The sequence below is a fragment of the Tachypleus tridentatus genome, chromosome 13 (genome assembly GCF_004210375.1).
Source record: "Tachypleus tridentatus isolate NWPU-2018 chromosome 13, ASM421037v1, whole genome shotgun sequence".
In the NCBI taxonomy this organism is placed as follows: Eukaryota; Metazoa; Arthropoda; class Merostomata; order Xiphosura; family Limulidae; genus Tachypleus; species Tachypleus tridentatus.
Genome location: NC_134837.1, coordinates 164,902,848 through 164,928,220, shown reverse-complemented (window position 1 = coordinate 164,928,220; position 25,373 = coordinate 164,902,848). Strand labels below are relative to the sequence as shown.

Below are 25,373 nucleotides of genomic sequence, written 5' to 3'. Positions count from 1 at the left end.
TGTAATTTTGTGTAGTTTCACACCAAAGTTTATAGCTTTATATAGTTCCATATCAAAACTTAGTTCTCTGAAGCTTAAATGCATTTCTGAATTTATGTTCACACCACAGTGTACAATACTACATAGTTTCAATCAGTAAGCTGTGTGACACTTTTTGTAGCTTTATAATGCAGGTTTTTAGCTTTTCATAATGTAATTCCACTAGCTTCTTACACTAACTCATTGTTTGCATTATTTTTGTGTCATCAATATCATGATTGTTGTTTTTTTTAAGTATATTGTTCAGTGAAAAGAATAACTTCTTGTGTCATAAATGTTTGTCAGTCTTGTCCAATCTAATTTTAAACTTGTATCAGGCATATAAGTAACGTAGTTAAGAAATTAAGGAAAATTTAGTTTAAGTATGTAAATTCAGACTATTATTTGCAGTAGTAAACTATCAGTACAAGCTTGGCATTAGTCAACTTTTAGTAACGTTTTATGAAATATTGTAAGATATGATTATATTTTGTTTACTCAAGAAATAAAAAAAGTAAAAACTGCTAGTTTTCCTGTCAAGATACATTTTAAATATCTTTATGCATGTTTAACTGTACCAATATGTTAATGATGTAATACTATAATTTTAAAGAGCATTGATAGTGTGTCTGCTGTGTCCTTCAAGCTAGGTCATCTTTTGTAGTAGGAACACATGTAGCTGTTGTCTTACTTTGTAAGAGATCAGGTTACAAGGTTGTTCAGTCTAGCTGGTGAAAGTCAAGCTATGCCACCTACACACATGAAAGAGGGTGTTTCCTCTAATCTAAGGCCTTCTTTACCCCACCCACTGTAAAAGTTTGAAGCACTAAGCAGATCTTCACAGAGATAAAGTTGTCTCCCTTCTCAGACTGAGAGGTTTTGGGTTAACATGCTTTGTTTTGGTATTAGTAGCAGCTAAAAGATAAGTTCAAGTTTTGTAAAACATTGTTTTTTGTGTGTAATCAATTGGCATTTTATGAGTGAATGATCAGTAGAAGAATATGCAGTCTGCTGAATTAATAATTATTCAAAGTCTTTTTGTTTGAAGAACAGTTATGTTTGTAGAAGAAAACAATTAGACAAGCTTAATTGAGCAGATGATCAAACATTTATCAAGCCAATCTACAGTAACCCAGAAAACAAAGTGTAGTAATCTAGTGGCTATTTTGAAAAATAAAATAAAAAAATAAATGAAGTTAACCACAGAAACTAAAAATATACATTTGATTATTAGCTGTTATCTTATACTGTGACATTTTTATATTCTGTTTAACACTAGTAGACCTACTCCTGTGTTAACCCAAACCACCCATTGTGAAACTGTCACTGCTGTCAACTACCCATCATCAGCTGGTCACTATTCAACCTCAACTACACCCATGGCATCTTCAGCCACCAAGGAGTTAGATGATCTCATGGCTTCTCTCTCTGACTTTAAGGTATGGATTGGAAAACAAGAGAAAAGAAGTTTGTTTCATTTTAAGCTCATCTGTTCATGTATTGAATCTAATTTATTCTGTAATTGTATCTTGTTTCAAGATAATAATTAAAAATTAAAATTATACCCCTGGTAATAACTATCATTTAACTACAGTATGAAACTACTATGAAGCTATCTGACTAATTTATTTTGTATTTGGAATTATGTAAACTAAGATAAATATTAAAAATTTTCACCATCACTGGGACTGCTTGTTTTCCTATTTAGACAGTTTTATCCCACAAAGATTAATTTCTATTAAATACCTTGCATAACCTGATGAGGGAGGAATTATTTAATGTATATAATAATCTTTTGAAATTCATGTATTAGTGAATGTTTATTTTAATAAATTTGCAATGAATTATGTTGTGTGTATGTGTGTTTTATATACATACATTTTTTTATACAAATATCCAATAATATGCTTGAAATAATTCTGATTCACCCTGAAGTTTGTAGATTGTGTTACATCTTGAACTCAGGAAAGATGAGAGAGAAGTTTTAATAACACTTGATTGTGGTTGCTATCTGCCAGCAAGTTAACTTGAATAAGTGATTGATTGTGGTTACAGTGTGATCCTATACCAGTATAAGTATGTCAGATACATGAAAAATTGTGTTTATAGGTAAACCCTATACCAGTTAAAAGACAAGACCTTAGCGTAGGAGAATGTAACCATAGCCTGTCCTTTGTTTGTGGAAATACATCTTTGAGAATTACATAGTAGATAGTAGTTATAGTCTAGACCAGTACTAAGGTTAAGTCAAGCCCTATCTGTATGATGAATTGTGGTTACTATCTGGACTGCTACTATGGCCAAGACAATCTCTGCTGTATAACAAGTTATGGTTATCATCTGTACTGATTTTAGGAATCAAAATAATACCTATCTATATGGTGAATTATGGTTACCACCTAGACTAGTACTAGGGCAAAGACAAGCTCTTGCTGTGTAGTGAAATGTAGTTAGTATCCAAACTGGTACTAAGGCAGATAAGTCATAGTGATATAATGAATTATAGCTACCATCAAAATGGGTATTAGTGCCAAGACAATCCTTAGCTGTATGAATAATTCTCGTTATCTTATAGACTGGTACTAAGACAGAGACAAGCACAAGCTACTTGATGAATTGTGGTTACTGTATATGTCAGTATTAAAAACAGCTCTCGTGTAATGTAAATTGTGATAAACATTGAACTCTGTATTAATTAAATACAAACATTTGTTGTATATAAAAATGTAAATACACCCTAACCTTGTACTTAAGGGAATACATGTCTTAGATATATGGTATTGTTGCTATAGCATGGACCTACACTTTTGGTAGACAAGTCTTAGTTGTATGGCAGATTGTAATCATAGTTCAGAACAGGAATTAGGAGGCGTAGGATAAAAGTAGTTACTCGTAATAGTATCTTGTTTAAAATACTTTTTAAAATTATCTTATTTTGAGCAAAATTAATAGTTACTGCCATATGAAAATAGTTTCTTTATTTTCACTTTTAGTACATTCACCAATATAGAGTTTGAGTTAGATAATGTTCCATTGTAATAACACTTGTTTTTTATACCACAGCTGAACAACACCAGCCAGTCAAGTGGAGAACCAGCTTATGCCAAGCCTCATAAACTACCTAAACAGCCTCCTGCTCCAACTCCTTCTACAGTTGTTGGCCGTAACAATCAGCTGGATTCCATGCTGGGTACCCTTCAGTGTGATATGAACAAACAGGGAGTTAACACTACAGCTAAGGGTCACTGTGCTGCCTGTAACAAACCCATTGTTGGACAGGTATGAAGCAGTATCACAGAATATGGATAATTCGAATAGTTGTAAGAAATTGTTTGATATGATAGTTAATTTTCCTGAAATAGAGAATGCAATATTGTTTTTTTTCATTTTTGTCTCAAAGAAAATTGTATGCTGTGAATAATATATCATGCTTGCTGAATATGGCAGCATTTTTTATCTCTATTTAATAGCTAATAAACACATTGAAAACTTCTCTCAACTGCAGTTTATAATGGTGTAGTTGAGAATTTAAATATTTTAATAATTCACTGTATATAAAAGGACGGTTAATTTGGAAGATAATATTGTCAAATATTATGATTTATTTACTAATGCATAAATTCTGTTGTTACTATGAGATACTTTTCATAGTAGAAGATAATCCTGTTATGGCAGTTCACGTATATACAATATATTAGTCCATGAGAGCAAAAATCTTTATTACCACCAGATGCTTTCAGTGAATGCAAATTCCTGTTAGTTGTGTCATCAGTAGAGCTTGTGGATTAGTAGAATTTAATAAATTAATCAAAGGCTCACTTATCAGTTACATTCAATTAAGCAGTTATTCTCACATAAGACTTAGATGATTGTAATAATCAAAAACAGTAATAATCAGAAACCCTAATTTCAATTAGTTTATTATTTTTATGAATTATGACACTAGTCAGTTAAGTTTAATAACTTTGAAATAACTAACAATGGTAATGAGAAATTGCAATGGAAATATTTTTATTATTTGAATAATTGTCATGATAAAAAAACAATAATAACTGGAAACACTGGTTTTGATTAATCAATTGTTTTCTTGGTATCATTCAATTTAATCAATCAGTTCTGATCTCAAGTACTTTGTTTTCTAACATGTTTCCTTAACCTATGAGCTTCTGTTTGTTTACTGTTGCTTAAACCTATCAATGTAGAATTCCAATAAGATAATACTTTTGCTCATATAATAACTTTTCTCGTTCTTCCACTGTTCTCTAACACATTGAAAAACCTTTTTCTCAATTAACAAACTAGCTTTTATGTGCCACAAGTTTAAGCTGCTTATTTAACATGTTTAATTTGGTGAGACAGCAACAATTTAAGCCTTCATATTTAAAATGCTAAAATCATGGATTCTATTCTTCTCAGGGACACAGCAGATGGTCTGAGGTGGCTTTGCTGTAACAAAACATGCATGCACGCATAGAGCATGTGACAACCCTCTACCAATAGAAGCATGACACTCTCCTAGAGCAGTCACCCATTTCTCACTTTCTGTCAGTTTTCAATACTCCCCCCTTCTTCCCTTAGGGTTTTAACCCAGTAATGAAGACATGCTCAAATGTGGTGCATGTTACAAAACTACTGTTATATTTGGTTTCAAAAATAAATGAATGGATAAAATTGTTTTCACTTGACATAAACTCATGAAATTATGTAGTTTAAGAAAATATATTTAGTTGTTCTACTATTTATCATAAAAATTCCTTATTTGAATGTAGAAAAGTACATTAGATGCTGAATGGTTTACCTGCAAGATGATTTTTTTAATATAAAAATACTGTTTATTATCTTTATAGTTTTCACATTTCACATGCATAATCTATAGAACCTTGTAAATGATTACAAAAAGTTCTTTTTAAGGTAGATATTTTTTTAATTGAATTAATTTCAAAACCTTTCTTGTTTAACATATAGCTGTGAAAGTTCCATTTTACTTTTTTGAGAACATTCTCTAAAATTTACTTTAACACTCCTATGAAAAGTGGGGCCTAATAGGCCCCAGAGCAACTTGAAAGGTTATTAATATTAGGCTAATAATTTTGTATTTAAATGAAATTGCCATTTAAATCCATTAATGAATGGATTAACGAGATTCCCACTGTCCCAATCTACTATCTAGCGAAACCACAGCCAGGGGAACGGGCTTGGAGAAATCAGGACTAGAAACGTCTTTTCGTAGGAGTGTTAATCATAGTAGTTTTGAACTTCAGGCCCAGCACCTTCATTGTATGTGTAGAGGGTGTAAGATGCAAATACAGTTCCTGAAGAAAATAAGGGGTTTCTCAAACACTTGATTGTTTGTGTAACTGCTTTTGTTGGTTGGTTGTTATTGATTATATAAAACTTATATTTATATATAGGTGGTTACTGCTTTAGGGAAAACATGGCACCCAGAACATTTCACCTGTAACCACTGTAATCAGGAACTTGGAACAAAAAACTTTTTTGAACGAGATGGAGAACCTTATTGTGAAACAGACTATCACAACATATTTTCTCCACGTTGTGCTTATTGTAATGGGCCAATTCTTGATGTGAGTTAATAATTATACTCCTGAACCATTGTACATTGAAATATCATTTAAGTTTTTCCTAATAAAAGTCTCTTCATTGAAAATGATATTTTAAGTGTGTAGACATAGATAATTTTATGTAGCAGAGGAAAGGTTTAATAAAACTGGGATTCTTAAAATAAAGTAGAGTTTATAGAGTTCCAAATTTTAAAATACTTATCTATAAATATTTTATAAGTAACTAAATAATTAAGTAGTTGAGGTCTGTTTTTGATGTTTCCTAGTAGCTAGTATACTCAAAAAATCTGAGGATTCATAATTCATGTTCTGTTAGAATAATTTTTTAATTCACTTGTTTGATGAATGTAGCACATGAATTAGTGGTCAATAATTTTAACTTGCTGCCTTCCCTTTAATCTGCTAGTTATGGGCAGATAGTCTTTTTGCATTGCTTTTACACTTAGTTATGAACCAAATTGTTTTTGAAAGAGAACTTGTTAATGATGACTGAAGGTTTTTTGTGTGGAACTACTTTGATGAGATACATATTTTGAATGTTATTCTTACCTTTTATAACTCCTATGATTTGGGCAGTAGTTACTATGCCACATTATAGCTAAGATTTAGATAAATTGCCTGTCATAGTTCTAGATAATGCAGAGAAAACACAAAAAAGTTAAATAAAGCCAAATATGTTGATGTTAGCCTCAAGGATGAATTTATATTGTCACTGATACACCACTGGCCAAAATCTTAAGGCCAATGAACATAAAGAAAAAATATGCATTTTGTATTGTTAGACTCAACCACTTATTTGAGTAGAGCTTCGAAAGATGAAAATAAGAAAAGGAGAGGAAAAAAACACTTTTTTAGCATTTAATAGGGAAAATGTGAACGCTATGAAATTAGCCTAAATACTAGCTGGTCAAAAGTTTAAGACCATGCTAAAACGAAACGTTAATTGTTAAACACATAACGAAATTTAGTCATTTGTGTTAAAGCATAAGCATTGTCAACATCTCCCACTGACATCTCCTGTGTTACATTGGATAAAAACATGGCAAAGTTGACAGAGCTTGAACGTGGCAGAATTGTCATGCTGCAAAAGTAAAGACTCTTTCAACGTGCCATCGCTGGTGAGATTGGGCATAGTAAACCTGCTGTTTCAAATTCCTTAAAAAACCCTGAGGGATACAGAACAAGAATTTCAAGTGGTCAGCCCAAGCAAATTTCGCCGGTATTGAGCAGGAGGATTCAACGGGTTGTTCGGCAAGACATCAGCCGATCATCGAACCAGATTAAGGCCCTTACAGATGCAGAATGCAGCTCACGAACAATAAGACAGCATCTACGAGAGAAAGGCTTTAAAAACTGTAAATGTCTTCAAAGGCCTCGTCTCTTTCCACACCACAAAACAGCTTGGTGAAATTTGCTGAGAAGCACCAAATATGGAACGTAGAAAAGTGGACGAAGGTTTCGTTCTCTGATGAGAAAAAATTTAACTTGGATGGTGCAGATGGTTCCCAACATTACTGGCACAATAAGGATATCCCACCAGAGACATTTTCTACACAACACAGTGGAGGAGGTTCCATCATGATCTGGGGTGCTTTCTTCTTCCATGGAACAATGGAGCTTCAGGTTATACAGGGGTGTCAAACAGCAGCTAGCTACACTGGCATGTTGGAGAGAGCATTCTTATTGACTGGAGGCCATCTCTTGGGTGGAAATGACTGGATCTTTCAGCAGGTCAATGCCAATGCCTGCAAGACAAAGGACTTTTTCATGGCAAATAGCATGATTCTTTTGGACCATCCAGCATGTTCACCCGAACTTAACCCTACTGAAAATGTTTGGGAGAGGATGGCAAGGGAAGTCTATAGAAATGGACGTCAATTCCAAACACTGCATGATCTTTGTGAAGCCATTTTCACCACTTGGAATAAGATTCCAGCCAGCCTTCTGCAAACACTTGTATTGACCATGCCAAAGCGAATGTTTGAAGTTATTTGTAATAACGGCTGTGTAACTCACTACTGAGACTTTTTGTTGGGCATTTCCTACCCTCTTTTGGAATTCGTTTTGGTATGGTCTTAAACTTTTGACCAGCTAGTATGTGAATGCTATGAAATTATTCTAAATTTTCCCTATTAATTTCTAAAAGAGTTTTTTTTTCCTCTCCTTTTCTTATTCTCATCTTTTGAAGCTCTACTCAAGTAAGTGGTTGAGTCTAACAATACAAAATGCATATTTTTAGTTTTAAAAGAATAGGAGTGAATGATTTAAATGGTGTTTAAAAATAGTCTTTTTATCTGTTTTAAACAGAAATGTGTTACAGCTTTGGACAAAACCTGGCATCCAGAACACTTTTTCTGCACTCAGTGTGGTCGACAGTTTGATGAAGAAGGTTTTCATGAACAAGATGGAAAACCCTATTGTCAAGATGACTATTTTGAGCTGTTTGCTCCTAAGTGTGGTGGCTGTAATCGTCCAATCACAGAAAACTATATTTCGGCACTGAACAATCAGTGGCACCCAGAATGTTTTGTTTGTATGGTAGGTATAATATGATTGGTAGTATTTTAAATCATATAAGAATACTGAACAAAAAAATATATCCAACTTACTGAATAGTTAATTCTGCAACATTTATGAGCTTTGAAATTAGATTTATTTTCATGGTAATTTTATATTTTAAATTTATGTTTATACAATAAGAAAAAATACAGCTTAAATTTAGGTAGAGATTTTGTTTAATTTATGGTGTTTTATTTTAATATTTTTTAGAGTAAACCATCTATGTTGCTTTATATTTAATGTTTTAAGCATTAATGTGTAATTTGACGTATTTGTACATTAGGTAGTTTTTATTGCCTAGTTGTATGTCAACTTTAAGTTTATATGCACATAAAGTGTTAAACCTAGAAATCTGTATTACTTTAAGTGAACTTTGTATACAGTTATTCATAGTTTTAGATATCAATATGTCTAACTTAGCATATTACTATAATGGCATAATTTGTCTCATTGTACTGACAAAATTTGCATACATGTTATAGTAACAGCTTATTTATATGATAGATATTTTGTATTGCCTTGTTATTGACACTTTTATTTCACTTAGAATTAGAAATAGTAATTTATGCATATTTATAACACATACTTTAACATAATTGGTAAAGTTTCTTCATCATTTAATGTTCTTTTGTATGTATAGTACAGTAGTCAGTGTGATAAATATGAATGAGCTCACTTCAGTAGTACCTTATGTAGGATCAGTGGGTTAATGTCAGGAGCATAGTAACTAGTAGTATGAGAAATCTCATGGGAACAGTACAGTGAGCAATGTAAGTGGATTCAGGCCAGCAGTATGTGTGGTTTTGGATCATTAGCAATAAGTGGAATAAATGGACTTGGTTTAGTACTACAGAAGTAGTATGTGTGAACTCTGGACAGTAGGACATTTGGATGGGGGTTATGCGAGTTGAATGATATTTTATATGGGTGGGCTTGGGTCAGTAGTACAGCAGATATCCTCAGTGCAATAAAATCATTGCTAGTAGTTTATACAGATAAATGTGATATTGGTTGTACTGCTACTTAAACTGTGATATTTGATAATGACTAATTTGAAATAGAAAGATGTCATCACAATCTGTATTACTGTTGCATTCACTGTTTTAGTATTAACTTTGAAATTGTTCAATGCACTTTTCAGGGAGGCTGTATTGTATGCATAGGAATAATTGTTAACACCATACATATAGCATTATGGTTTACTGAATATGTAATGTGCACTCTGCCTCTTTGGTTTGTATATATTTTCAATAGTTACTTGAACTAATCATTTTTAGGTTTAAGATGCAGAAATACTAATTTTTTAAGACCTATTTAGAAACATATTCAAACCTCATGTATTAGTGATCTCACAATTAAAAAAGTCATTGTAACATTTTCTACCATAGGGTAAGTATTATATATAAACACCTAACATTATTAACAGATGTTTTGCACTGTTACTTTATATGAAGTATCCTTAAGCAGTTAATTGAAGAAAAAAATTGCTTTATAACTTCAATTTTTCAGATAATGTATGTGGTTATCAAGTATGTTATGAACTCATTGCTAGTAGTGTTTTGTATCTGATAAACCTTTTGTCTAATGGATACAGCAGATTTTGGGTTGTCTTGTACATTTTCATTCTGTTCACGTATAATGCATACCTGGTATACCACCTGTTCTGTGATATTGTGCCAGACATTTCGCATGATTGTTATATTTTAAACTTAGAGTTGTGTGCTATAAACATAAAATAAGGATGTATTATGTTTCTTCTTGAAAGACATTCTATTAAAAGAGTAGCTGTGCTGGTGACAGATTGCCCTTCTTCTGGTGGAGTAGTTCTAAATTAGACGTAATTTATTTCAAGGTACATTATACTGTTTGATAGCGTAAATAAACTAGAGGGACCATGAAGCATTGATCATATTCAACTCTTGGAAAAATATGAAAATGTGTCCATATGTCCATTATTATCAGTGAATGTGACAGGACAATGAGGAATAATATTTTACATATGTGTACCAAGTTTCATCAAAATGTGTTTATAGTTGACTGAGTTATAGAGTAAAATCAGTCCCCGTAACAACAAATAGGGGTTTGTGCTATTTTTTTTTAGTGTGTATGTGTGTGTCCTTGCTGTGACTTTGGTCCTCCAACAACTAATAATTTCTAAAGTTGGATCATTGACCAAATCCATTCAGTCATTTTTGAGAAATTTTACATGCAAACAAACACAAGCAGGGGTGAAAACAAACCTTCACCATCTTTAGTGGTAGAGGTAATGACATTTTTAAGCATGGTAAAATATTTATTAAGAAAAATATAAATCAACTAGTTTCTATAGTTGCTGTGGCTAACATCAGGGCTGTTCTGTTTACTAATACTCATGTACTGTGAAGAAATATTTCATTTGGCTTAAAACGATTTTTTTTTTTCTAAGTATAGATGCAATGCCTAAATCTTAAGCTTCTGGCCTTGTTATTTAGCCCATGTGTCACATATATAGGGCCAGAATATTTATTAGGCAGAATAGGCACAACACCTAGGGCCTACAAAAACTGTGGGTCCATGAAAATTTTTCTTAAGTTAATTTTAAAGAGCCAAAAAATAAGCATAAAAACATGAAATACACATCCACTTGATGTGGATTCCTGTACGTGGTGAGAGGAACTCCCAGATAAGGTTCTGTATTTTCAGTTTACCTCCTCTGGGATCTAAACATCCACCTGTGTGTTGGCCGTGTGTGGTGACCCGTGAAGGGGAGAGAGGATCCTGGTGGTTGAAGGGTTCCAACTTTAACACACCACTTTGGCCTTGAATTCCTGTAGATAGGCAGTCTTGGGGTTGGCCCCTCAAGATCAGTCAGCTAGTCCATTTGGGGCCAGGGTCAACTGAGTGCCAGTGTAGGACATCCTCAACAGATATAGTGGACATTATGTCTGATACTGGTGTGCGGATATAATGCTCATGAAATCCTGGCATCATTGCAGTGACCTTATGTGGCACTGTAGTGCTTCCCCTTGTAGAGCTCCATGTTGGATGGGGTCAGTGGGCACTGAAATATTCTTTCTTTTTTTTCTGATGGATACCCCTCACATGAAAAAAATAAACAAGCATGACAGCATAGAGAAAAATCTGACTACTGGCAAACGACTTCACATTGATAACTCTGTACATTCAAACTCACAACTTGAATCTGTCCTGCGATTTTTAGTTATACATTCTTTAACTGAAAAGCCCTTAGGGCAGATGTCTCCATTTTTTATTCAGAAGGGTTTAGAAGGGCTTGCTGGCTCACCTAAATTGGTAACAAAAATTACGGTCTGGGGACATTTCAGTGGAAACAGCTTCATCACAATATTCCAAACTCCTCTTGAAATCAAAGGCCATTGGGAATATACCCATTGAGGTTACTCCTCATTCTACTTTGAATTCTTCCAGAGGAGTTATAGTTGAGAGGGATTTACAGATTATTTTAGAGTCAGATCCTCGCAGGTTTCACCAGCCAAGGTGTTACAGCCATGCATCAAATTTTTACTCATAGAGACAGGTTTATGGAGCCGACAAATGTTCTAATATTAACATTTGCAACATCACATCTTCCTACCACAGTCAAGGCAGGATATCTGAATTATAAGTTACAGCCTTATATTCCTAACCCTGTTAGATGTTTTCATTGTCAATGGTTTGGTCACTTGAAAATGTCTTGCCATGGTTTCTTAACATGTGCTTGTGATGCTTTTGAATGCCAACTAAAACTGCATTGTGTTAACTGTAATGGTTCACATCCTTCCTATTTTACTTTGTCCTAAATGAGTGGAAGAGAAAGAAGTACAACATCTCTAGACAGTTCATAATATTACTACCCAGAGGTTTGGAAATTACTATTCCCAATTTCTCTGACTTATGCTGCTGTTATCCATTCCACTACTACAGTAGGAGTCCAGACAGACCTTTCCGTGAATCGTACAGAATCCTCAACAGTACATCTTAATGTAGTACCCTCCAAAATCAACAAAGTTAATGAATAAGTATCTACTTCTATCTCTGTCCCTACCACACCTTCCAGTAATTGCCCAACTTCACCTTGTTCAAGCCCAGGTGTTTCCATGGGATCTTCTCTCTTGACATCCCAAAAATTATACAGCCCATTCATTCACGTTTTCAATCACTGGAATGTATGTCTACAAACTCCGACCTGTCTACTCGATCCAGAACAGGATCGCTAGAGAGTGACCAATCCACATCCAGTAAAGAAAAAAAGTGCAGTTGAGAACAGAAGGTCTCCATGCCATATTCTCCTCCAAAATAAAGAAAAAATGGCCATGCTATTCCAATGGAACTGTCTAGGTTTTCAATCAGATGTGAATGACATCAAGGATTTGATTGGCTTTTATCATCCCAAATGTCTTTCTTCACAGAAAACATTTTTAAAACCTACTAATATAGTCACAATTCCTCCATGGAGATGTGGCATCTTGCGAGACCTTCATTCATACGGATTGCGTGGCAATTTGCCACTTTTTTTTAAGCATTTTGTAATGAACCACCAATTCTAGGTTTGTGTGGGCACAACACCTTCCCGTTTTTCCCACAGAAACTTGGAGTCCCTCATGGCTGTATTCCAAGTGTCACACTTTTCATAATAAAGATTAATGCCATCAGTGATCAGCTACACCCTACAGTTACAAATGATCTTTTTGTTGATTTTCACATCTCATGTCAGTTATCAAATATGAGGTTTATTGAGGGGCAGCTACAAACTGTAATCAATCATATACTTAAGTGGACCACAGCAAATGGTTTTTAACTTTCTCTCCCTAAAACTGTTTGTGTACATTTCTGCCACCAGCAGAGTATTCATCCAGATCCAGAGCTTCATATTAATGATGCTGTACTTCCTATTGTCCCTGAGCCAAAGTTCTTAGGTCTTGACTGTAAATTAAACTTTATTTCCCATATCAAGCAATATTGTGTCAAATGTATAAGAGCACTAAACATCCTCTGTATCCTCTCTTCCACCTCTGGGGGAGTGGATCAACACTCCATGCTTAAAGTTTATCATGCCCTTATCTGATCTAAACTTGACTATGGGTCTATTGTTTATGGTTCTGCCAGAACCTCAGCACTGAAAATACTGGATCCTATTCACTATCAGGAGCTTCAGCTTTGCACTAGGGCCTTTTGTACTTCTCCAGTCCAAAGTTTGTGTGTGGAGTCCCATGAGCCCCCCACTAGTACAGCGGTATGTCTCCGGATTTACAATGCTAAAATCAGGGGTTCGATTCCCCTCGGTGGGCTGAGCAGATAGCCCTTTGTGGCTTTGCTATAAGAAAACACACACATGGAGTCCCATGAACCACCTCTGTATATTTGCTGTTTGCAATTGTTTCTTAGGTATGCTTCCAAACTTTGATTTTACCACAGCATCCTATTTGGGGTTGTGTTTTCCATCCTGAGTGGGCCACACTTTTCTATAGGTTTTGCCATGGTTTGTTACAGTTTGGTTGTAACACACAGAATTCTCTCTACAGTTTCTGTGTTCACTACCAAATTGTATGCCATTTCTCTTGTCCTGAATCATATTGAAACTATGCAATATACGAATTGTACGATCTATACTGATTCACTCAACTGTCTATTGGCTCTGACATCATTCCATGTTATTTACCATTCTATTCTTAGCAATATCCAAAACAAACTGGCCCATTTTACTGTATCATCTATCTCTGTCCAGTTTTTTTGGATACCAGGTCATGTTGGTGTTTGTGGGAATGAGCTAGCTGACAGAGCAGCAAAGTCCATCTTCTCTAGCTCTATCACCACCATCCCTGTTCCATACGAGGTCTGTTCAAAAAATACGCAGACTGTTTGAATTGTGCAGCTCCAGTTGGTTCCAGGGGAATCCGCTAGGTTCGCACAGATCAGCTGATTACGACGCCATTTCCCGATTGCAGATATCTTCATTTGTGTATTAGCTACGCGGTTTTAAGTGAAGTGCGATTTTTTCGTTTGGCGGATTTCAGAATGAATGAACTGAAGGAGCAACGACTTGCTGTGAAATTTCGTGTTAAACTCGGAAAATCTGCGACTGAAACTTTTGCTATGCTTAACACGGCTTACGGTGATGTTGCTATGAAGCGTACGGCATGTTTCAAGTGGCATGAACGTTTTAAGGATGGTCGACAGTCCATTGAAGATGATGAGCGTCCTGGACGTCCTTCCACGTCAACTGACGACCCACACGTCGACAAAATCAACACCCTGGTGAGGGCAAATCGACGTCTGACTGTCAGGGGAGCTTGCTGAAGAGTGTGGGATATCAGTTGGATGTTGTTACGAGATTTTGACTGCAAAATTGAAGATGCACTGCGTTGCTGCAAAATTCAGCCCCTCAGAACTCGTTAGTTTTTGGCCAAACACTCGATCACTGTTGTTCCCCACCCCCCTACTCACCTTACCTTGCTCCTTGCGATTTTTTCTTTTTCTCCAAACTCAAAAGACCCTTGAAAGGAAGAAGATTTGAGACGATTCCTGAGATTAAGGAAAATGCAACGAAGGAGCTGGAGGACATTACAAAAGAAGCGTACCAGGACTGTTTCAACAAGTGGAAACACCGTTGGGATAAGTGTGTGCATTGGGGAGGAGAGTACTTTGAAGCGGTCCCAGACCTGTAACTTCTAAATAAAGTACATTTTGTTTTATGACGTCAGTCCGCGTATTTTTTGAACAGCCCTCGTACATGGACTTTGGTCCAGTTATCAAAACTCAACTACACACCAGTTGGCAGTCAACCTGGAGTGAACAACAAAATAATAACCTTTTTCAAATCAAGCCTTCTTTAGCTCTTTGGCCATCTTGTTTCTGTAAAGATCAAAGGGAGGAAGTTGTTTTGACTACACTATACATTGGTCACATTTTTTTAACATGCCACTTTCTTTTATCTGGTACTAATGCAACAATGTGTGGTCTGTGTGGCTCTCAGATCACAATCGTACATATTTTATTATTATGCCATTGTTACAACCAAGAACGATACACCATTTTAAACATATTTTCAGGGCGGGTTTGTCCTTGACATTAGCCAATGTCATAAGTGATACTGGCTGCCTTACTCATGTTTTTGCATTTTTAAGAGCCGTTGGTCTTTTTTAACATAATTTAAAGTTTTTATTGGACTGTATACTGTTTTAGCAAGATTTCTTTTGCACATTTTAATTTTATTTTGATCTGAACCCAGGACTGGAAAGGCCAACTTCAGGTGACTGACAGCAAGTTTGAACTTAATGCTTCAGTCTTCCTGGCAGGTTTTAATTTTACATATTTTTATCTTTATTTCCATATACCATTATAGTGTACTACATCTTGTTTATCACAGATAGCCTAGTAGCTTTGTGCCAGTAAACATGAAATACCTACCTGTAAAAACATTATCACATCTTTAAGTAATAAGATGTGATGCGAGTACACAAACTAATGTCTATATACAAAAACATACAGCTGGTATATAACTACAATGTATTAGCACACATAAACAGCAAGTATATATTATATACATATAAGTGATAAATTATAAACCAGAATTTATAATTTATTTAATCTATAATTTATCTAACTTTTGGTTTAATTTGTACAGCTTGTAGGGCCTACAAACAGGAGGTGCCAAGACCCTATGATCATCTTGATTCAGCACTGGTCACACAAAGTATATTAAGTACTGTGTTTTGTGAATGATAAATAAGGAACCACCATGAGGCATTAGATTGTTTCTAGCCAAAGGATATGTAAGAGGTCATATTTGTTTAGTCAGGAATTGGATATCTGGCAATTATCAGGGACTTGGTCATAACTGATTTACAGTTGCTTAATTTTTTAATTAGATTTCATTATATTTTTGCTACATCATCTAGATTGGTAATTCTAAATTCTTCATGGCATGGAATATTTTATATTAATCTCATGGAAGAATTTGGATTACCAGGTGTTTCATATATATTGATATGAACTGTAGAAAATCATTAGACCATGCTTTTATTAATATATATTACAGTATTAATATTCATTTTTTTATAGACATGAGCATGATGTTTTTTTTTACCTTGTAGGACTGCAGGCAGTCATTCAATGGAGGAAGTTTCTATGATCATGAGGGACAACCGTACTGTGAAACTCACTATCATGCAAAACGAGGTTCTCTCTGTGCTGGTTGCCACAAGCCCATTTCTGGCCGTTGTATCACAGCCATGTTCAAAAAGTTCCACCCAGAGCATTTTGTGTGCTCATTCTGTCTTAAGCAGTTGAACAAAGGAACTTTTAAGGAACAGAATGATAAGCCATATTGCCATGTTTGTTTTGAAAAACTTTTTGGTTAAACTTGAGCTTGGCAGTGGTGGAGAAGTTTGTCAGAGTTGTACAACTTTTTTCGTTCTTCTTTTTTTCTTTTAATGGTGAATCTCATCAACTGAAATTTTAGTTTTATTATTTTGAGTGGCCTAGCAAAGCTTTGATAATTATTTGATTAAGTTTTGGATTATGTCAAGTATCAGCATGTACCTGTTAGGCTTTGAAATTTTGTTGTTGTTTGCTGTAGTATATTTTATGGATAAAAAACGGATAACTTACATTAGGGGCAGCTGGTTTCTATAGTACATTTATATAGCTAATATGTTGCTTGAAGTATTCAAAAGCTATGACATCTCTGTTTTGTAATACAGATTTTAACCGTTTTTAATGTTAGAGTTTTATAGCTCATTTTTTACAATAATCAAGTAGGCAGGAACATCTACATATTGGTTATAGTATTTGAAGCTATTTAGGTATGAAATGATTGTTTTGGATTTGCATGCTAAGTATACAAGTCAACGTGTTTGTCATCTGAACAATCATAGTTTTTAGCTATTTGAATGAATGAAACATAGCATTATGCTCAACAGTTATGTTTTCATGCAAATGATAGCTAAGATTTTTCTATCAGTTCCTTTAATTAGATAAACTCAGCTGTTTGAAGTACATTTTTCAAGTTACTGAATGTGTATTCTTAGCTGGCTAAATGAATGTACATTAACCAGGTGGTTGAAAGGATGTATTTTAACTAAGGCCATGGTTTTACTTTGTTTTCATTTTATCGAAAGACTGCTCATTTTTTGGTTAGTTCAGTGAACAGATATTGCTCAGCTGATTGTTTGATGTCCATAGTTTAGCTAAAAATTTAAGGTACAAGGTTAAAATTAATGTAAGTCTTGAGAAATTCCAACACTTCAATTTCTGGTTAGTAGCTGATTTTCCATCAAGGCCTTTAAAGTTCTAAACTTTTAATTTCAGCAAAAATTTCTCGTGAAATGATCAACTTTTTTGAAAAAGATTACTCAAGCAAACAGACAAGTTTGGTTATTAAAGTTAGGTTTCTTTATATTTTGTGTCAATTGTTAATATTGCAGTTTCTTCTGGCAGACAAATTTTTTAAAATTTAACTAATGAAAGATTAATTCTGTAAGACAGAATTTGAGAGTCTTGGAATTTTCCTTTGAACTGTATGAAGTCTAATTTTTCAGTGCATTGAAATAACGTGCAGTATTTAGACATGAAGATTCATTGTTATGTTGATTCAGATTTTGTTTTTATTGTGAACTCATTACATAGATGACATTTAAGTTGTTGGTGAAAAGATTTTTATTGTTTCAGTGATCAAAACTATAATTTGGTTACGGATTGCTAATACTTCAGAAGTAAGTAACTTCATAATAACCAAGTCATGATGTACCTGTAAGGAAAATGAAACCAACAGCTATTTTATTAATTTGTATAAAGTTACTGTTGACATTAATGCATATATATTTTACCTCTGTATCTCTGAAATGTATGATTTTAATGTAATTTGGAAATTATTTTAAATAGGTAGTTTCATTATTTACCCCCCGATTCTTCCAGAATGTTCAGAGAAATCCTTGTTAAAGTTTTCAAATATATATATGTATCTGTTGTCATGTTTCTTACAACTTTCAATTATACCTCAAAAGGCTAGTGCTTATTTTATCACATATTTAAACAAAACTATGCATGGTTCACAAGTTTATAAGAAGCTTACTTTGAAATTATGATACTTGGACATATTCTCAAAACTTTACTTAAGCCCATTTAAAAGTAACAGATGGCAACACTTTTAATAAAACTTCTTTATAACCATGTTTTCATGACAAAGTTTATCATGAGTTCAGTAATATTTACATTTTGAAGGAAGTAATGTACATTAAAAGATGAAATTGTTTTGTATAAATGTGTTTAATGATATCACAACATGGGAAGGTTCAATGCTATTTGAATCTTTTTAAGTTACTGTTTTTAGTTATGTTTGTGTGTTGTTGGTCCAGTCACTGCTCATGCACTTCTTGGAGATGTGGGAGGATAAGGAAGGATTTTGTAAGATATACAGCAGTGAAAAATGCAGTATTTTGCCAATTGTTAAGGTCCATTAATTCTAAAATAACACCAAGCCATAGTTGTATGTATATTGCATACATTTTCTCTTGCCATGTGTTATAAATCCTCAACCATTAGATTTTATACTTGATGTAATGTTGGTAAAATGTTTGCATGATTAACAGTTTGAACACATACTTGATGTTTACATTTTGTAAAGAAATATTTCAGACTTTGTTTTGTTTTGTTTTTCTGTAATGTATATCACAGTCCAATTATCTTGGGTAACTGTACGTGTGACCTGTAATGTGTTGTGCTTTTCATAGGGGTCTAAATTGTGTAACAATTTGACACAAAGTAGCTTATAAACCAAACGTGTTTTTCAATTTATGTTATACATTTCATCCTTTTTAAATATATTCATTGTTCACTGGTTACTGCTAGCACATGTAAATGTGGGTCAAATGAGTTAGATGGGAAAACAATATCAAAGTCTTGGTTCCATACAGCTTTGAAATAAATAACTTTTTATTATGACTGGGTTTGAGTACTGAATTACACCTTAAAGATATGAACTCAACTTTGTATTTTACCTTGGAATTTTTCTACTTTACTACTTTACTTTGGATTGAATGAAATTCCACTGGAGGTTAATTAATTAATTTCATAATTATAGCAGTTTAAATATTGTTGGCAGTCATTATCAAAAGATGTTAAACTATTTTAACTGTTAAACTGACTGTAATATTTTTATAACATATAAAAGAGGTAAACATATTTTTAGTATTTTAGATTTTGTGAAGGAAAGTATTTATCTGAGAAAATCAAACATTTAATTGAAAATTAAGTGATAAAAATTAACTAAGATCCACATCAAAGGCAATTTTACTTAATTTGAGCTAAATTGTACTGATATATAATCTCTTTTCCTCACACCTTGGAGACTGACTTTGAAACTTATAAGATCTAAACTTATGATTTGTCAAGTATTTAAGATGCCAAAATCTTGTATCCATACCATAGATTTCTGATTAATTTTCTTTTCTTATTATTTATACTCATATTTATAACTCTTAGTTCTTTTATACCATACTATTGAGTGATGTTTCATCAATGAAGTAAGTTTTACTTTTTCAACGTAACCAAGAGAACTAAAAACCTTGATGCATTATAAATAAAGCATGGATTGAAACTTGATTAAATTTGAATCATAACTGGTGGTATTTAGAAATTGTACTATATGTGCCAGGCCATGCAGGGATAAAGTTAAATGAGAAAGCTAAAAAATTCTCAAGATCTGGTCTGGCACAATATTGACCCTTGTCAATATTCCCCTTCACTATTAAGGGAATAAGTCTGCTGGAAAACAAAGTACTGTATGTTACGGCTAGGAAAATCAAAAGACAGATAATGCTGTGTAACAAAATTTTTACTTTTTTTTTTTTATCCTGGGCAGAACGTGTTATTTCCCAGTTGCTTAATGCCTAAGTAAATGGAAAAGACCTATTTTTCTCTTCAAACTTTGCTTTTGTGACCTGGGTAATGAAATTTTCAAATTTACCCATTTTCCAGAACATTCCATATAGATTCATTGCTGAGTAGCTGATAGAGAATTTTCTCGAACTTACGAGAATTTTCTAGAATGTCGTAGAATTTATTAGGATTTTCTAGAACTTTCCATAGTAATATATACAGGGGCTCACCATTTCAGTAGCTCAAACACTTCATCGACTACAGTTGTTGTCAAACGACATGCTAATATAAAAACGTATCTCAACAGGTGCGAAAAGTCCTGATGTTTGACACTGGAAATAACAGGTAGAACATGGTTGATATGTTATTAAATATACTCTTATTTATTCTTGCTTAGGACTTCTAAGAATTTTCCCGTAAATTTTTCATATTTTCTCGCTAATTGCAACTTTCTTACCGTAAGATTCTGTAGCCCTAGAGACGTGCCCTACAAATCGAATCACATGAACGTATTTTTCTGTACAATTATATATCACAGCAGAAAAGATTAAGGGAATGGTAAACGTAATATATCTCCCTCTAGGATCCGTTATGATATAAAAGAAAAATATTATTTAACTTGGAAATTTTATGAAACTATTAGTAATCATGCCTTGCTCCTATATTTTAGAACTCGGTTAACGTTTTGGTACGTATTATTTACAGTTCTTATGCAAGTAAAAGCCTTCCGTTTTTGTATTGATGATCATATTCTTTAACCCTAGAATTAAGTATGGGTTTTTATCATTTTTCTAACTTATTTCGGTTATTTTAGCGCAAAACTTCTCAATAGGTTATATGCGCTATGCCCACTACGTGGAATTGAATCCCAGATTGTAGCGCTGTAAGTCGATAAACGTACCGCTGAATGACCCTAAGATTATTTATTCACCAAACTTTTTGTGGATCCTTGAATTTGTAACTTCCAACATTTCTATTATCAAAGTGTCACACAATAATGTAGAAAAAACTGCAATTAATCACACTAGACACTGTTTAGGTTTTGCATGGAAAATGAATAGTTTCAGTTTTTTGGCGGGGAAGGGGACCAGTTCTTTTGTTTTGTAGAAGACAAACCAGGCACAATGTGACTAGCTTGTGGATTTGAAAATTTATTGTTTTGTTGTTTGTTTGTTTTTTATTGTTGTTTTTAACCGCTTATGCATGAACTTACTCCTCACTTTGGAGTATTGAATAATGTAAGAGTAGAAGAAAGTTTCGGATATTTGGAGAGCTGTCAGTAACTCATAATTTTGCAGTGGATATTGTTTACTAGTCTATCAGCTCAAAATTATGCCAAACTGTTTCTAAATAGCCTTAGTGCAGCATTTTTGTGAAAATTCTGAACATAAACCATAGGCAAATTACAACGTTATTTTATGAGCTCTTTGATTTCTCTAGTGGATGCATGTGACCATACGGACACAGTTTTCACACTGGATAACTTGTTTCACTAGAATGGAATCATTTTGCTCATACATTTTATAAGTTAGTTACTTTTCCACACGTCACAGACATATCACTTACATCAGTCAAGAGAGACACGCATAAATCATGTTATCCAAATAAGAATGTTTAATATGTTTGTAAAAGGAGAGTTAAATAGTTTTCTTTCTGTAATGTTAGATATCAAACTATTTTTGTTCTTGTTTCAATATTAGGGAAGTATATGGGCGTAATTCTTCCTTTCTTCCCGAAGAAGGAGAGGACCTCCCTATTAAGAATAATCGAAAGCTGGATACTACATTCAGAAACATCTGTTTGCGATTGTGTCTCCATGGCAACAGGAATTTGTCTTTTTATTTAAATCTATTATTCTGCAATTTTTATTAACACGTTCTTACAGGACTTCCTTCATAACTATTTACTAGGCGTTAAAAATGTTCCCATTACTTTACATTTATTATAAATATTAAAATTATTATTTTTCATATTATTTACCCACATATTGTGTTTATGTATTGTTTATACTGTAGTTAATAGTGACTCATTTATAATATTCAGTTCTGATGGCCTCTTACAAAATATACTTCAGCCTTCAAATCATTAATCTGGTCCTGTCTGCACCATTGAGAAAACTGTCTGAAAACTCATATTGCATTATAGCTCAGAAATTTTATAACTCTTTGTAAAACAAATTTATATTTATGACAAAGTATTGCTATTTTCAATTTGAATGATACATTATGTGCACTTTTTATTTATTTCATAAGGTATTGATATTTTCAATTTAAGTGACACCTTACGTACACTTTTTATTTATTGCGTAAGAGATTTTCAATTTGAATGGTACCTTGCGTGCATTTTTTTATTTATTGCATAAGGTATTGTTATTTTCAATTTGAATGAAACCTTATGTGTACTTTATTTCAATTTGAATGGTACATTTTCTACATAGAGGTAGAGACTTGTGGTCTTTAGGCATAATTTCGAAATATATATTAACCAGAGAGAAAGCAGCTAACCATTAGAAATTGGCGCAACAAGAGTTTCGTCCGGCTCTGTGACCTTAATAACGGTATTGACTGTCACTATTATAACGCACTCCCAAATGTGAACTATAAAATGATTTATTCTCAAGCTCGCCTCGCTCCGATTTGTGCATGTTTATCAGAAAGTAGTGTGTATCTGTTAGATAGAGGGATTGATCAAAAATATTGGATACATTACCCAATTTGAATTTATAATTTTAAAATCAGTTTTATTACCATCGGTGAACACAATAGATAGCTCGATGTGGCTTGGTTATAAAAAAAAAACAAAAAAACATACCAATATATTTCTTAACCGAATGAGCATGCGTATGGAAGATGTAAGAAAAATATTCACACTCGTACTAATTTGTGTATTAATGTTCAATTAAAATCAGTTTAATTAGTTATATACTGTATCTGTAAATTAATTAAATAACTGGTATTTGATATTACTAGTATTTTATCGTATTTGTTGTCCATCGTTTACTTAATTTCCACTAGGGAATAATTTTCTTACATAGTAAAACTGTGTTTCTGACTTAAGAGCGCTATTCCGATTCTGGATTTAAATAAACACATGATAGTTGCTCAAGCCTATGAAATTAGATAAGATTACCCTTAATATCTTCACACCTGTGGTTGTTAAACCAAACGTATGTAAATTATAGAGTTTTAACTGTTTTGTCGCGCATGCGCTAGATCCTGAACTTCGTCGTTTTCGGTTGGAGTCACAAAATCGATGGTTGCGAAGCACGAAACTGACAAACTGTCAGAACCTTCAGTATATTAGATGTAGCGCTGACGTGTCAGGTATCACAGCTTATTTCTCAGTATGTTTGCTAGTCAGTTACCTATTACGTACACCGTTTCTGAGATGACTGTTGCCGTGTTTGCCGTAGTCGGAAACCTTGTGGTGATGATAGCCTTTGGACTGGACAGACGCATCCGAAAGGTCACCAACTTTTACATTTTGAGTTTAGCAATGGCAGACTTTTTGGTTGGCCTGGTTGGTGTTCCTTCAGCCATCCTAACCAAGCTAGGCTTGCCCGAAGGAAACTTTAGTGCCTGTATGACTATGCTGTCTCTACTGGTAGTTTTGTGTACCATCTCCATTCTTAATTTGTTAGCAGTGTCTGTGGACCGTTACTGGGCGGTACTTCGTCCGTTTAGCTACCAACAGACGATGACCGGACGGACAGTAGCAATTATTGTCTTTGTCTGCTGGGTATTGGGCTCCGCTATTGGCTTCTTTCCACTATTCGGCTGGAATTCTGGACCTGAGCCCAGAGGGCGCTGTTTCTTCGCGCAGGTGATGAACTACGACTTCCTAGTGTTCCTCTATTTTGTCACTATCGTTTATCCGACGCTGCTAATGGTATTCTTCTATGGCAGAATATATTTGGTCGTTCTTAAACAGGCAAGTATACTCCGCTATCTTGCATGCTTTTAATGCAATACCCAAGAACATCCATGAACCAAGAAATGTCTACCTTGTTATTACTTATTAACATCTGTACTCAATACAAATACATATTTCTTGTTTTATTTGTCATTAAAATCCGTAAACAATACATATGTGCATTATTCGACAATGCAACTGGTTTTCTATCTGTTATAACCCCCATTAGCACAGCGGTAAGTCTACGGTGTTATAAGACTATAATTTGGGTTTTGACATCCGTGGTAGGCCCAGTACAGATAGCCCGTTGCGTAGCTATGCGCTTAACAACAAACAAACCGTTTCCTGCTAAAATCCACACATATTATGCACATGTTACGATTAAATACATAAGTAGTTGTCTATTTTTAATCATAATTTGTACAACATAAGCACGTATATTAAACAAGTATGTAGTAAGTTTCCCGGTTCTAATTCGTGATTTTATACAATACATGTAGGTTGGTTAAACGTATACAAGTAATTTTCTATCTCGTATCAAAACTTAAACATAACGCACCTGCACTGTGTGATCAGATTGTAACAGTATTCTGTTTCTCAATAAAAAATATATCTTAACACAATACTATACTGATAAAATAGGTGTTTTTATAATGTTAAGGTTACTCAAAGCTTCGAAAGAATACACTTTTCGTTCCTGAAATTTACAAACTTTGTTATTGTTTTCACCTTTACGTGTTCATCATATAAAGGGAAATTATTAAGGATTTGTTCACGATCGTCTTCTATCCCCATATATTAATATTGTGATGAAAGTAAGCTTCACAACTATGGGGTGATCTCGTTTTTTAACTAATTTCTGTTGTTTTATGTCTTTAAATATCCTGTTTTAAGCTGGTTATTTGCTTAACATCAATCAGTATTGCTTGTTTTATTTTCAACGGTCAATCCCACTATTCGTTGGTAAAAGAGTAGCCCAAGATTTGGTGTTAGGTGGTGATGACTAGCTGCCTTATCTCTAGTCTTATACTGCTAAATTAGGAATGGCTAACGCAGATAGTCTTCGTGTAGTTTTGCGCGAAATTCAAAAAGAAAAAAAAATATTTTCAAGTGATTGCCTGCAATGTACTTGGTTGATTAAACTTAGTCTCTTTTGTCCAGTGGATGTTTTTTCAATTAGGTTTGTTTTTAACATATATATTGTTTAAAACAAAAACCCAGAGCAGTGTTTCTCAAACGATTTCCTTTAAAGTACATATAGAACTATTAAAACGTATCGCACATCACTAAGTGCAGCGCTCAATTAATTAATTATTAAGCACATGAAAAGCAGACAGTAATAAATAAAATGTTTGTATGTTTGTTTTTAAGTGCACAGCCACAGCGGGCTATCTGCTGCATCCTTCGCATAGAATCAAACCCTAGACT

General features: G+C 33.8%; 2 protein-coding genes across 5 annotated transcripts in view; both read left to right on the top strand.

The window, feature by feature from the left end:
* LOC143240873 (paxillin-like) overlaps window positions 1-19,094 on the top strand; it is a 54,249-nt gene extending 35,155 nt beyond the window's left edge. For 2 of the 4 annotated variants that reach the window (XM_076484089.1, XM_076484087.1), the window contains 5 exons: window positions 1,301-1,457; window positions 3,082-3,297; window positions 5,430-5,603; window positions 7,908-8,138; window positions 16,250-19,094. In XM_076484089.1, the coding sequence (XP_076340204.1) occupies window positions 1,301-1,457; window positions 3,082-3,297; window positions 5,430-5,603; window positions 7,908-8,138; window positions 16,250-16,516 (1,045 nt within the window). In that variant the 3' untranslated portion in view covers window positions 16,517-19,094. Of the gene's footprint in view, window positions 1-1,297; window positions 1,458-3,081; window positions 3,298-5,429; window positions 5,604-7,907; window positions 8,139-16,249 lie in introns of all 4 variants that reach the window. The other 2 variants (XM_076484088.1, XM_076484086.1) reach the window with 1 other exon arrangement.
* A 4,258-nt stretch (window positions 19,095-23,352) lies between these two features.
* LOC143236355 (adenosine receptor A1-like) lies at window positions 23,353-23,996 on the top strand. The gene has a single exon (XM_076474626.1). It carries the CDS (start codon window positions 23,379-23,381, stop codon window positions 23,994-23,996), a length of 618 nt encoding a protein of 205 aa, XP_076330741.1. The 5' UTR covers window positions 23,353-23,378.
* The last annotated feature ends 1,377 nt before the right edge of the window (window positions 23,997-25,373 follow it).